General features: G+C 54.4%; 1 protein-coding gene across 3 annotated transcripts in view; it reads right to left on the bottom strand.

Moving 5' to 3' along the window:
• Window positions 1-39: 39 nt before the first annotated feature.
• Window positions 40-12,328, bottom strand: part of Sympk (symplekin) — a 30,247-nt gene continuing 17,958 nt past the window's right edge. Inside the window, exons 13-28 of one of the 3 annotated variants that reach the window (XM_006540332.3) lie at window positions 11,881-12,085; window positions 11,088-11,238; window positions 9,493-9,728; window positions 8,950-9,031; window positions 8,702-8,815; window positions 7,761-7,908; window positions 7,053-7,213; window positions 6,106-6,214; window positions 5,723-5,823; window positions 5,193-5,283; window positions 4,624-4,725; window positions 2,109-2,296; window positions 1,217-1,393; window positions 1,021-1,116; window positions 365-748; window positions 40-274 (exon numbers count right to left, since the gene is read on the bottom strand). In XM_006540332.3, coding sequence (XP_006540395.1) covers window positions 146-274; window positions 365-748; window positions 1,021-1,116; window positions 1,217-1,393; window positions 2,109-2,296; window positions 4,624-4,725; window positions 5,193-5,283; window positions 5,723-5,823; window positions 6,106-6,214; window positions 7,053-7,213; window positions 7,761-7,908; window positions 8,702-8,815; window positions 8,950-9,031; window positions 9,493-9,728; window positions 11,088-11,238; window positions 11,881-12,085 — 2,474 coding nt within the window. In that variant the 3' untranslated portion in view covers window positions 40-145. Of the gene's footprint in view, window positions 275-364; window positions 749-1,020; window positions 1,117-1,216; window positions 1,394-2,108; window positions 2,297-2,907; window positions 4,070-4,623; window positions 4,726-5,192; window positions 5,284-5,722; window positions 5,824-6,105; window positions 6,215-7,052; window positions 7,214-7,760; window positions 7,909-8,701; window positions 8,816-8,949; window positions 9,032-9,492; window positions 9,729-11,087; window positions 11,239-11,880; window positions 12,086-12,328 lie in introns of those variants that run through there. The other 2 variants (NM_026605.2, NM_001360713.1) reach the window with 2 other exon arrangements.

Here is a 12,328-nt window from a genome sequence, read left to right as displayed (position 1 = left end):
AAACGGTGTGCGCAGGCGCAGTCTAACACAGGCACATCCTCAGGATTTCTAACCTGGCGCAGCTACGCCCTCTTTTATTTGTGTTAAGGCAAAGCTCCAGGAGGCCCCGTCCCGCCCCTCCCCTCCCCCCAAACTCCCGCAGCTGTCAGCTGTTCCCCTTGCTCTCGGGTTCCCTGGTTTCTGGGCTGGAGGTCTTCAAGGCTTCTTCCACAGCATGGCTGAGGTTCTGGGGGCTCCGCTCATCCTTGGAGCTCGACCCGACTGCTGCTGCCTCCTGGTGGCGGGAGAGGGCAAGAAGCAGTGGGTCAAGAGCTAGTTACCCACTCAGACCCATTCCCAGGGCTCTGCTGCAATCTATTCCTACCTTAGGCAGGGGCCCCTCGAGACTAGAGTCCAGCAGTGTGGTTTCAGCCAGCCCCGAGTCGTCGTCCATGCTGATGAAGATGGCCGGGGTCTCGCATTCGGGACCCTCCTCCCGGTATTCCATGACCTCCTCAGCTGGGGTGGGCCCAGCTCGGGCTGCTGCTGGCACCGAGGGCGTTGAGGACACACAGGCAGCGGGCGCTCCGATGCCTGTGGGCTTCTGCTTCTGTTCCTCCTCCAGCTGCCTCTTCAGGGCCTTCTCCTGAGCCAATCGCAGGCCGATGAGGTCCTGAGGGGGCCGTGGGGCAGGGGCCGGGGCCGGGGCCGGGGCCGGGGCCGGGGCCGGAGCCGGGGCCAAAGCCAGAGCCAAGGGCTCCAGGTCATCCTGGGGTGGGAGAAGCACTCAGCTCAGGAAGGGTACACCTAACACACACCCGCATCCTACCCCCACCCACGCATCAGGGTAGAGAAAGCAGAGCACTCAGCGCTGCTGAAAGCAAAGAGCGCACATCGCATAGACTTTCCATCCTGGTGCAAAGGTGTGTGGGGTCGGCGGCCATTTTCCTTTACCAGGGACAAAATCTTGGGAGACTGTGGGTTTAATGAGCGGACGTCTTGGGGTGAGAGGCACAGGTAGGTGGGCGTCATTGCGCTCACCTCTTCCAGGGGCCCTGAAGGTGCTTCCTTGACTTCGGGCTCCTGCTTTCCAGTGGCCTCCAGGATGGTCATGATGGAGTTGGGGATGTGTGCTTGCTAGGTGAAGGGAAAGGCACCTCTCAGAACCCCATAACATAGAACCAAACCTTCCAGAGCTTTCCTGCTCACTCGGCTCCACTCTACCACACCCAGTTACCTGGTGGGGAGTGAAGGAGCGCACATGGGCCAACAGTGGCTCCCGGAGCTCAGGGCACTTGTCAAAGACTGCGCCAAGCTGCTGTGGAGGTAGCTGCAGGATGACCTGGAAACTCTGTGGCTTGGTGCGCTGGCAGCACTTGATGAAGCCCTCCCATACCTTGGGGTACTTCCATACCTGTGGGGCAGGAGGGGGGCCGTTAGGCACAGGTCCAACCAGCCACCTCCTTCCTGAAGACACCGCCATGACCCAGGACCCATATGCTGTCACTTGAAATCTTACTCCAGGGTTCATACACCTGCCTACCCAGGAATTTGAGTTCCTCACAGCAAACTACCAGGACACGATACAGGAAAGGGGCCCCGCCTCCAATCCCTAGGTTAGCACATCATCATATGCTAGGACAGCACCACTTCGTGGCCACACTCAATAGGCTGGAGGATGGGACCTTAGCCAGATGCTGCCTAGGGACAGCCTGTGCTCTGACTCCAGCTTTGGCATGGAGGACGGATTCAATTACCATTTCCAGTCTAAGAGCTGGTGCAGCAGGCTTGCAATCCCAGCAGGCAAGAGGATCATTACAAATTTGAGTCATGGTTATTCTGGGCTACATAGCAAGACTCTTACCAAAACAACTCATTCCTAATTCTAGTCTTGTTAAAGACAGGATGCTTTCAGCTGAGCTGTGTGTCCTGCAGTGCCCAGGAGTGGGGTAAAGAGGCATACACACCTCTCACATCCCCAACTGTTCTCAGTGTCACCCTGCAACCAGCTGGAGGGAGTGGTGAGGGCACACTGCAAGCAGGACAGTCGCTCCACAGATGGACCCTGCCTTCCAGGCACCTGAGGTTTGTCCCACTGTGGCTGACTGCCTGGGGCCAGGGCAGGTTACCTGCTTCATGATGAGTCGGGCCAGGATGTTCATGACGAAGCCCCCCAGGCGGGGGTACATGGTGAGGGACTGGATGACGGTCCGCATGAGCAGCATGGGCAGAGGGCTTTGCTCCATCAGCTGCTGCATCACCACAGCTAGCACTTCCGACGTGTACACATTCCGCTCCGCAAAACACAGGTTGGTGGCTGTGAGGAGGCGGAGAGTGGCCTATCCTCTCTGCCTGGATGTCCCCATTAAGTGGGACCCCCCCCCCACCAAGCTTCTCCATCTTTATCACAAAAGACCCTTTATGAGGCTACTCAATGACTCTGCCCCTAGAAGACTGAGATAGGTGTATTCAACCCCAGGATAATGCACGCTGGACCAATCTGGAGGACATAGGCTCTTCTGGCAGAGTATGCTGCCACACCCTGGGGCCTGCCCTAACGTAAGAATGGCTATAACCCACTAAGGTGAGGGAGGAAGTGCTGCCAGTACCCCTAGAATCAATCCCCAGGAGAGGGAGGCAGGTCTCTGCCAGAGAGCTGACCAGTCATTAGGGTCTGATGGTGTAGAGCAGATACGATGAGGGACGCTCATGAAAGTAACAGGGAAGGGAGGGGTAAGAGTGGGGTGAGGGCCAACCCAAGCCAAGTGCCCACAGGTTGTGGAAAGATGTCACACTGAAGAAAGCATGGAGCAGGCCTTGCTTGAGGTCTAGCTCCTGGGAGTGGGTGTCAGTATCAGGGTCAACTGGGCTGAGAGGCGATCCCAGGAGCTGCCTCTGAAGCCCTTCCCCAAACACCACTGGCCATGTGAGTGTGTCAATCAGGAAGTCTTTATTGAGCAAGAAGAAAGCCCACCTCCCCCATCCCTGAGAGGCCGATGCAGGCAAGGATGATCCTGTAAAGAGGAGGCCCATAGGGAGAGGAGGGACCTTGCAGCAAACACATAGGCTGAAGGGCAGAGGAGAAAGGACTGGCAGAACTTGAGGTGCCTGTTGCTGTGGAGGCGTGTTCCACTGCTGCCCACATGGGCCTGACACCAGCTTGTCTACCCAGCCTCTTGTGTTTCCCAGCCTCTCTAGCCTTTCCCACTCAGCAGCCCAAGAGGTCGTCCAAAAGGTCAGCCTGTCCTCCACCCCAGAGGGTGCATGAGGCCAAGCCGGTTTCCTCCCTCACTTGGAAACCTCTGCTCAGCCCTAGATCTGACAGGCTCATGTCTGTTGGGTCTGCTCGCTGAAGGTAACCCCACTTGAGAAAGCCCTTCCTGAGTCCTGGCCAGGCTGGATCAGCTATCAGTGTCCCAGTGTGTCCCCAGCACTGTGCTGGGGCCCAGGGAGGCCAGGGCTTCTCACCTGATGGGACAAGGGAGATGTGGTGAGATCTGTGGGGTACCTAGGAAGCCTAGAGGCTGTGAACTGACAAGAATTCCCAAAGAAACTGCCAGACTGTGCAAGGTAGATGCCTGTCTTCAGCCATCCGCATGACTTTTGGCAGGGCCCTTTCTTCTCTCTTTGTGACTAGATTTCTATTCTGGATCCACGATGGCTGTGTTTCTAAATCCCTTCCAATTATGTTCAAACTGCCCTTGGGAATGGGCTGCTATAGAGTCAAGGTTATTTTCATTGCATTTAAGGATCAAGAAGCAAGTGTGTGGATAGAGATAGAACACTTACCTAGCACATGGGAGGCTGCGCTAGGTTCATTCCCAGCATGGTAAAAAGTGTGTGTGTGTGTGTGTGTCCCACAATCCCAGCTGATACCCCTCCCCTTTCCCTGCAGCCTCCTCTGCCCTGTCTTCACAAGCCCGTTGTCAGGGCTGCTGAGGAAGGCTAGGAAGCGGTCCCTGAAGCAGCCACGTCAGGCAGAACAAGAAAGGCAGGGACAGAGAAGAAGCTACCCTAAAGTCAGCAGAGAGGTTAACTGATAGATGACAGCAGGGCCCTCCTGGGACAGAGCCGATTCTGGGCCAAGTCTCTAGAGGAGGAAAGAAAGAGGGAAATGATGGCTTCCTCCCAGGGGAGGCTCGTGAGCAGAGCCCTTCTTGGTTTGGCTCCAGTCTGGCTCAGACTGTGTGACCCTGGCAACTGATTTAGCTTCTGTGAATTTTGTGCCCTATCTAGAGCATACTTACCAGGAGATGTGGGTGGCAGGGTTTGTGGCATGAAGGGAGAGCCTGGCTCGGAGGAGATGCCTGGGCAGAGGAAGCCTGCCAGAGCATCACCAAGCCCCAACTATGGACGTCTCTGACGCCCCAGCTCAGGCCTGCCATCTGCTCGTCTGCAGAAGCCCTGTGCCTCCGTGGGCCCTGCTTCCTGGGTTCCTCGGGGTAGGTAGGAAGAGGGATGTCCTGTACTCCCGAGGACTACCTGGTGCCCAGGCAGGCACATGTGTGTATGTGCTATGGGTGGAGACCGGGAAGGGACAGGTCAGGCATCAGGCCATAGTCTTCGATGCAGTAGAACCATGTGGGTGACTGAGGCCCTGCCTGTCTGTGGGAGCTGGGTCCTGGGGAAACAGGGGTGCCTCACCTTTGATGATGGACTTCATGTCACACTTCACAGAGTCAATATTGTGCAATGCAATCAGCAGCTCTCCTGGATTCAGGGGGGACAGGGCCGAGTTCCCCTCACCTGCAATGGGTGGCAATAGGGGGAAGAGAGACAGGACAGGGGCCTCAGCAAAGAGCTGGATCTTAGGCCAGCTTTGGGTAAATACAAATGAGGAACCCTCTTGCTTCTTGGGCTGGGGGACAGGAGACTAAATGAAGTGGCTGCAAGTCTTCACCACCTTTTTAGAGCTTCCTTGCTGTGACCCCTCTGTCTCCTCAGTGCACTGGGCTGTGTACCCAAAAGGCAGGGAAGGCCCACCAGCCTAGGACTAACTCTACATAAGCACATAAACTTGGTATGTCTGTATGTGGCCGCAGGGACCAGGGATGAGGAAGTCATTCATATACATCTCTGGCTATTTTTCCACCTCAAATACTTTTCTTTGTTTCTCACCATGGTGGACAACAGAGACTCTGGTCTCTAAGGCCATTCCCATGAGAGCCTCAGTGCAGCTGGGAGGTAAGCTGGCGAGGAGGGAGGGCACCTACCGTGCTGAGTGCCTAGCAGGCGGTTGAAGACTTCCTTCACCACAATGGGGTTGAGTTTGATGAGCTTGGGCAGCGCCTGGATCACCTCTTTCTAAGGGGATGGGGGATGAGAGTGATGATGGGCTGGGTGGCCCCACATCCACCCACTTCACAGAGGACACTAAGTGTCATGACACTTGGTCCCCCTCTCCCCAAAGCTATTGGCTACTTCTGGTGGACAGTGTCATCCCCATTCACACCCACATGGTGATGAACCATCCTTGGCTCCAAAATTTACCATGGACATAAGCTGGGGTGTTACCCATAGGCCAGGAACTATAGTACACACAAACACACACACACACACACACACACACACACACACACACACACACACACACACACACACAGAGCCACACCCCACTGTGACACTTGAACAGTGACTGACGAGGCTGAGATGGGTCTGGGGACCTACTTCAAAACTAGGTGTGCAATTCCAGCCCATCTGCCATGAAGTGGGCTGACCACCTGTCCCTCTCCTCCTTCCCTACCTTCTCCAACCCATTGAGCACGGGGATGAGGAAGCGCACATCAGGCAGCCGTTTGTGGTACAGGTCTCGGACCCGCTTCACCAGTTCTGGGGATGGTGGCACTTTGGGGAAGACAGAGAAAAGCTGAGTTGAGATGACAGGGAGGGGCCAGGGGAGATGAGCACGGATTAGGGGACAGAGTTAAGTTTATGGGAGGGGCAGGACAGTCCCAAAGCGGAATCCCAGCCTCTCCTTCCCTAAATGGAGCTCATATATTTTCACTACAGAGTGAGGCCCAAGGACAGAAGAACTAGAGGGGCACAGGCACTAGAGACACAGCAGCTCTAGCCCCTACAGGGCAAGAGCAGGTGGGATGGATGGTAGAAGGCAGGGCCCCCAGGTACCTTTGTCGGTGAGGCTGTGCAGGCAGCGGGTGACCAGCGTCTCTGCCCCCTTGGGACAGTTTTCTACCAGCAGCAGCAGCTCTGGAGAGTTCATGCCCATCCCTCGGATCTAGATGCAGGGGGGAGCAAGAGCAGGTGATGAGGAGTATCTGAAGAGGCTGCAGAAGCTGGGGTGGTAACGGTTACTGGGCTCCCGGTCTCTCCTACTGTCAGCCTGGAGCCTTGATATGCCATGTCCTCCTCCTAGCAGGTCAGTCCCCTACCGTCTCACACCTCCCATGCCCACCCCCCTGCAACCGCTGTCACTCCATTGTGGCTGAGGGCACAGGCACGTGCTTCCGTGAACAGGAAGCATGCTGGCTGCTGCCCTTGGCGTCTCCATCTGTGGATGCCGAGGGACGCTGAGCGAGCGAGCTTGCCTTGCACTTCTCTTTCCCAGTGCTGGGCTAAGCATCTCAGGAAGGACCTGACCCTGCCCTTCTCCAGGTGAACTGAAAATTTTCCATAATAAAGATGTCACAAGAGAGGGGGCTCTCTAATGAGACCCGCTCAAAAACAAAGCAAAGTTGGGGACAGAACTGACATGTAAAACTCAGAGTTCTGAACCCAGAAGCAAACAGGACAGCCATCTGAGCCGAATCTCAGGACTGTGTGGCTCAGGACCTTTGGTAACAGCATGAGGAAAGACCAGCAGAAATCAAAACAGAAGCTCAGATGCTAATGTGGCCACTGCCTGGGGGAGTGGGCTGCACCCCCTCATGTCAGGGCAGCGAGATCAACAGCAGAACATGAAGCTAGGTGTGTCCACTTCGAGTTCTGTACCTGAGCAGCACTATGCCTCCCTACATGTTGAAGAATGTGAGGACCACCCACAGGCTAAAGCCACGAATCCAGAGGAACAGCTAAAATTGGGAATCATTTTTGCCCAAGTGGGCCAGGAGCCTCACCGGCTGCTCAATGACCCTCAGCACTGTCCGCTTGATGTCAGCGATGGCTTCAGTGTACACGGCTGCCAGCTCATGGATCAGCTTGTGGTTCTGAGGCAGGAGAGCCAGATACAGATACAAACACTGCTTCACTGTTTCCTCTGTCCAGGGTGCGGCCACCTCTGACAGGACAGGACAGGATGGAGCCATGTATCAACAGAAGCCTCTATTCCCTTCCCAAAGCCCTGTCCCCAGTGTCTGTGCTTCTCAGTGAAGTCAGTGGGAAGATGTGCGAAGCTAACCCTGCATCCTCCGAGTCCTGTCACGACTGACTACAGCCTCAACATAAACAATGGCTATCTGTCAGGCACAAGGGCCAGCCCAGCTGGTAGTCCTGCTACCCTCCATGCCAGTCCCTATATACTTCAGCAGAAAGACCCTCACTGCTGACCCTTGGTGCCACCATCTCCACTACAGGGAAACACCTCTGCTCACATCCTCCCTGGACCTCACACCTCTCTTGGGAGGGGCTTTCTACATCCCTGCTGAACCTTCTGTCTGTTTGGCAGGATCTGGGACTATGCTAAGTTTGCTCTCCTGGTCTTCTAGTTTCCTACCCCTGCAGTCCCTTGTCTGTCTTGGCCCTGCTTGCTACTACCCAGCAGCTATTCTAGTAGAGTGGCCGGAGTGGGTGGGGCTCGACACAGATCAGATGAACCTGCATCAAACCTGTGTCCTTGTCGGCTCCAAACAGCACCGAGGGTGGGTTGGGGTGGACCAGGAGCTGCAGGTAGTTGAGGGCAAATTTCTCCACATACTCTCGAAGCTGCTCCTTCTCATACATTCGCTTAATGAAGAGCAAGGCCTGGGAGCGCACCTGAGGGCAGGCAGGATGGGTGAGAAGGAAGTGGGCAGTGGGATCATGGTAATGGAGGGGCTGCTGGGGAGAAACTCAGCCTGAGGCCCAGGACAGCAGCGCCCTGTATCCCAAGCTGCGGCTGCTGCACTTCTCAGTCCCATCTTGCTACTCCCTCCTTGCTTGCTCCTCATTCCTCAAGAGTGACTCTCCCTGCCAAGTGGCCTTGGCTTTGGAACTTGGCAGGACAGGCAGCCCAGTGCCTGGAAGACATGTCACTGGCCAAGCTTCATTTCACTCAGACACCATCTGCTGGAAGCCACAGGGGCAGAGTCTGGTCTGAAACACGAGTTTGTACCAAATGACAGCACAGGGCCAGGGCCAGAGGTGCTGTGCTAATGGTACGATGACTGAACATGAGCCACCAGGAGGCTGGTGACAGGGTACTGTAGGGACAGGTCTCACCTAGAGAACAGCTAGTGTGTTACAGTAGCACACATCTCCTCCTCCAGGAAGCTTCCTGAACCCCATCCCTAGTCTACTCAGTGCCCTACCTGGCCACTGCATACTGTGACATCACCCCACCTGTGGTCACATGGGCTCCTCTACTAGCTGCTGCCCAGGTTACAGGTCAGCAACATGAGTGTGAACAGAGGGAGTGGGCATGGCATCCTCTGAGAGCATATATATACACACACACTTGGTCAGATTAGCACCTGACCCTATGGTAATGTCACACCATGGCAAATGAAATGAAAACAAGAGTTTGAAGAAAAAGGAAAGCCAAGCTGGCCAGCTACAGACACAAGCTCACCCTGTCCTTCTCGTGAGAGCTGAGGTCAAGAAGAACGTGCAGATACTGGAACTGGCGAGAAGGGCGCTTGAAGATCAGGTCTCCAAGTGTCGACATGCCCAGGTAGGCACGACTCTGCAGAGGGGGGGTGATGCTCAGGCTGTTGTGCAAGCTTACTCTTGTCCTGCTCCCTCTCTCAAACCAAGTCCCCAGGACCTTCATGCCACACCTGCCTCCATGTCTACATGACAGAGCGGCAGCCAGCTCACCTCATCCTCACAGTACTTCCGTATCACCTCCAAGGCACTCTCAGTGATCAGTGGGGCCTCCAAAACCACCTTGGTAAAGATCCTGCCCAAGAAAGACCAGGTCTTGCAAGGCAGCCACATGTTGTGGCCCCAAGCTCACAACAGCTTCCCCGACCCTGGGGCCCAGCTTTAGGCAGGTTAGAGTCTGGTGCCTGAAAGCTGCTGACTGGCAGATGGAGCGCAGGTGCTCCCTCTCTGACACTTTCTTCCTTTTGCTAGAACGGGATGCAACTAAGGGCTTCATGCCAGGGTGGTGCTCACCACTGAGCCACTGTCCCATCTCTGGGAACTGTCAGTACACATGGGAATATGAAGCCCAGAGGGTGACAGGTCACTCAGACCAAGTAGCAGAGTCGGAACACCCCACCCCCATCCCCAGCATGGTCTGCACACACTTCACAGAGAGGGACATGGAGAGGGCGAGAGGTCAAGCTTGGGTGGCACCAAGGAGAAAAGAGAAATGAGACACTGGAGGGGACATGGGGCTTATGGCCAACCCATTACCCATCTTTCTGGTCTGGTTTCTCTTGTAGTCCAGAGAGCAGGCAGATGAGGCAATCCTCATATTTGTCCAGAGTGCCTGAGGTCCCTGCTGCCAGGTAGGCATTATATTCCTGGTAGAGCCAGGCAAAAGCCAGGTCCAGACGGGCCCGGACATCTTCCAGGATAAAGGACAGCACCTCTGCCTTGAATCCGGAGTCGAACTGTGTTACGAGGCTGGCCAGGATCTTGATGCGCACCTAGAAGTAAGTAGGTGAGCACATGTGGCAGTGTGGCTGGCCACTGGGGCAGACTTCAATCGTGCCTTGCACTCCTGCAGCCAGGGTCAGGAATGCCCAGTGCAATTGGGTACAGTGGCTAACATCTATAATTCCAGTACCCAGAGCGCTCAAGTTGAAGGCCAGCCTGGTGAGACATTCTCTCTAAACAACCAAATCAATCAATGACTCATCAGTCAACCAACCAATCAAGGGAGGCAGCATGAAGAAGCATAAACATAGCAGTCTCACATCATGTGTCAGTGGACAAAGAAGAAACAAGCTATCATTATCAGCAAGCCACCCCAGGCTCCTAGGTAAGGAGGCAGTAAGTAACCAGGCACTTCACTGCATAGGGAAAGGATCGAGAAGACTCTCTTTTGTCACCTGTAGGCATGAAGAGAATGTGATGAAAAACAAGAAAGAAAGACTATACATTATCTTTAACACCCAGAACACTCTTGTGGAACTGGACATGAAACCCAGGCCCTGCCATGCTGGTGCAGGGACTACAGTGTCCACACACAACAAGTAAATGTTTAAAATGTAATAAAAAGCTTGGAATGATAGCACATGCCTTTAGTCCTAGCACTTGGGAGGCAGAAAGTAGGCAGATCTGAGTTCAAGGTCAGACTGGTCTACAGAGTGAGTCCTAAGACTGCTAAGGCTACACAGAAAAGCTCTGCTTCAAAGAACCAGCACAACGAAACAAAACAAAACATCAGAAAATAAAGGTTGGAGAGACGGCTCAGTGGTTAAGATCACTTCAGTTTGGTTTCTAACACCCACATGGTTGCTCACAATTCCCTGTAACTTCAGTAGGGGACCTGACATCCTCTTCTGGCCTCTGAGGGCTTCTGCATACACACAGTGCACATAAACTCATGCAGGCGACACATGTATACATAATCAAACAGACACATTTAAAAAAAGTAAAACGGGGGCTGGAGAGATGGCTCAGCAGTTAAGAGCACAGACTGCTCTTCCAGAGTTCAATTCCCAGCCTCCACATGGTGGCTCACAACCATCTGTAATAGAATCTGATGCCCTCTTCTGGTGTGTCTGAAGACTACTCATATATGAGTAATAAATAATGTAAAAAATTAAATAAATATAATTAATAAATAAATCTTTAAAAATAAAATAAAGCAAAACCCTTGAAGGCAGGGATATCTGAAATCAGAGCCGCCCTCAGTCAATCCTGTCTGTACAGGTCCTACTGCCTAGAAGGCCATAGCTCTGATTTTGCAGTGGGTGGAGTCAAGTCTGGAGGAGCTCGGAGCAGCTGAGCTAAGGGCTAGTACCACAGGAACTTTTCCCTAGGCTGAGTGAGGAGCGTACCTGGGCTGCCCCACTGCAGGCTACAGCCTTCTCAGCCCTCAGGATCCGCTTCACAGCTCCTAGCTTCATGGCTTCCACCTGGGCATCTGTCAGGGGCTTCAGCACATCGCTCAGACGGAAGATCTTCTTGCGCCCACCTGCGCCTGCCAGCCTACATAAGGGCAGGGACAAGGAAGGCATGTTTTCTACAGCCCAGTCAGCCTGGTGGTTCCCAGGCTGGAACTGGGTCACGGAGACACACAGCCCCTCCACACCTCTGAACTCCGAGAGAGGCTCAGTGGGCTGGGAGATCAGAATCAGGAAGAAATTGTGATTATTTCTGCCATGGAGTGTGTCTCCCTGTGAGAACAGGCCGGGACCAGAAGGGGCTCAGGTAGAGAAGAGTAAGCAGAAAGATGCTGAACAGGGCTTGCAGTATATGGGCTGCAGACAGAATGGGGAGCAGAGCAAGAGACAGAAAGGAAGCAAGTAACGTTCCGGTGACGCTCAGATGTTAACCCCATCTGATTTCATGATAAAAGTGATGGGGAAATGAAGATGGTAATGCTAACCAGGAGCCCCTGTTGCACGTCAGGAAGCAGACTAACTGCCTCACCGCACCATGGCTGTGCCTCCCAGATTCTCTTAGTGTCTCTACCACCATTCTCCGAGTTAGGAGAGAAAAAGGTGTGGCTGCAGAAGCCACAGAAGCTTGGTGGTCCCTGCACTGACTTTGAGGCAGAGGAAAAGCTGGTCCAGCCCTCAGCCCGCCTTACACTCACAGGGCCCACACGCCAGCTACAAAAGGACTCACCGTGGCTGCGTGACAGGGATGATGGGTTCTGGCCTCCTCTTGGCCTGGGGTACCTCCTCCTCCAAGGGAGACATGGTGCTCTGAGAGCCTACCACAGAGATGGCCTGGCCCTGCACCGACAGGCGCCGCTTGATCAGGACGCTCTCCGGCTTTACCACCTTCTCCTCCTTGGGCTCCTCCTTGCACTGTTTCGTCTGTTCCACACCTGAATGGAGGCGGTCACAGGGCCCACCATATCAGCACCATCACCTGACCCCAGGCTCCGCTGTACACGCACAGCACCTACCACACTATGTAGCCCACCTAACAAATGATCCAAGGATGGAGCCAGACTATTTCATTCCAGAGGCACAGCCGTTGTCACAGCCTCAAGGTATGTATCACAAGCAGGTTCTCTTAATGTTTGTGTGGCATGCATGAGTGTGCTTGTGTGGTATGTGTGTACTGG

The sequence above is a fragment of the Mus musculus genome, chromosome 7, assembly GCF_000001635.26.
Source record: "Mus musculus strain C57BL/6J chromosome 7, GRCm38.p6 C57BL/6J".
In the NCBI taxonomy this organism is placed as follows: Eukaryota; Metazoa; Chordata; class Mammalia; order Rodentia; family Muridae; genus Mus; species Mus musculus.
Note: the sequence above shows the minus strand (reverse complement) of the source record. Positions and strands in the feature narration are given on the sequence as shown.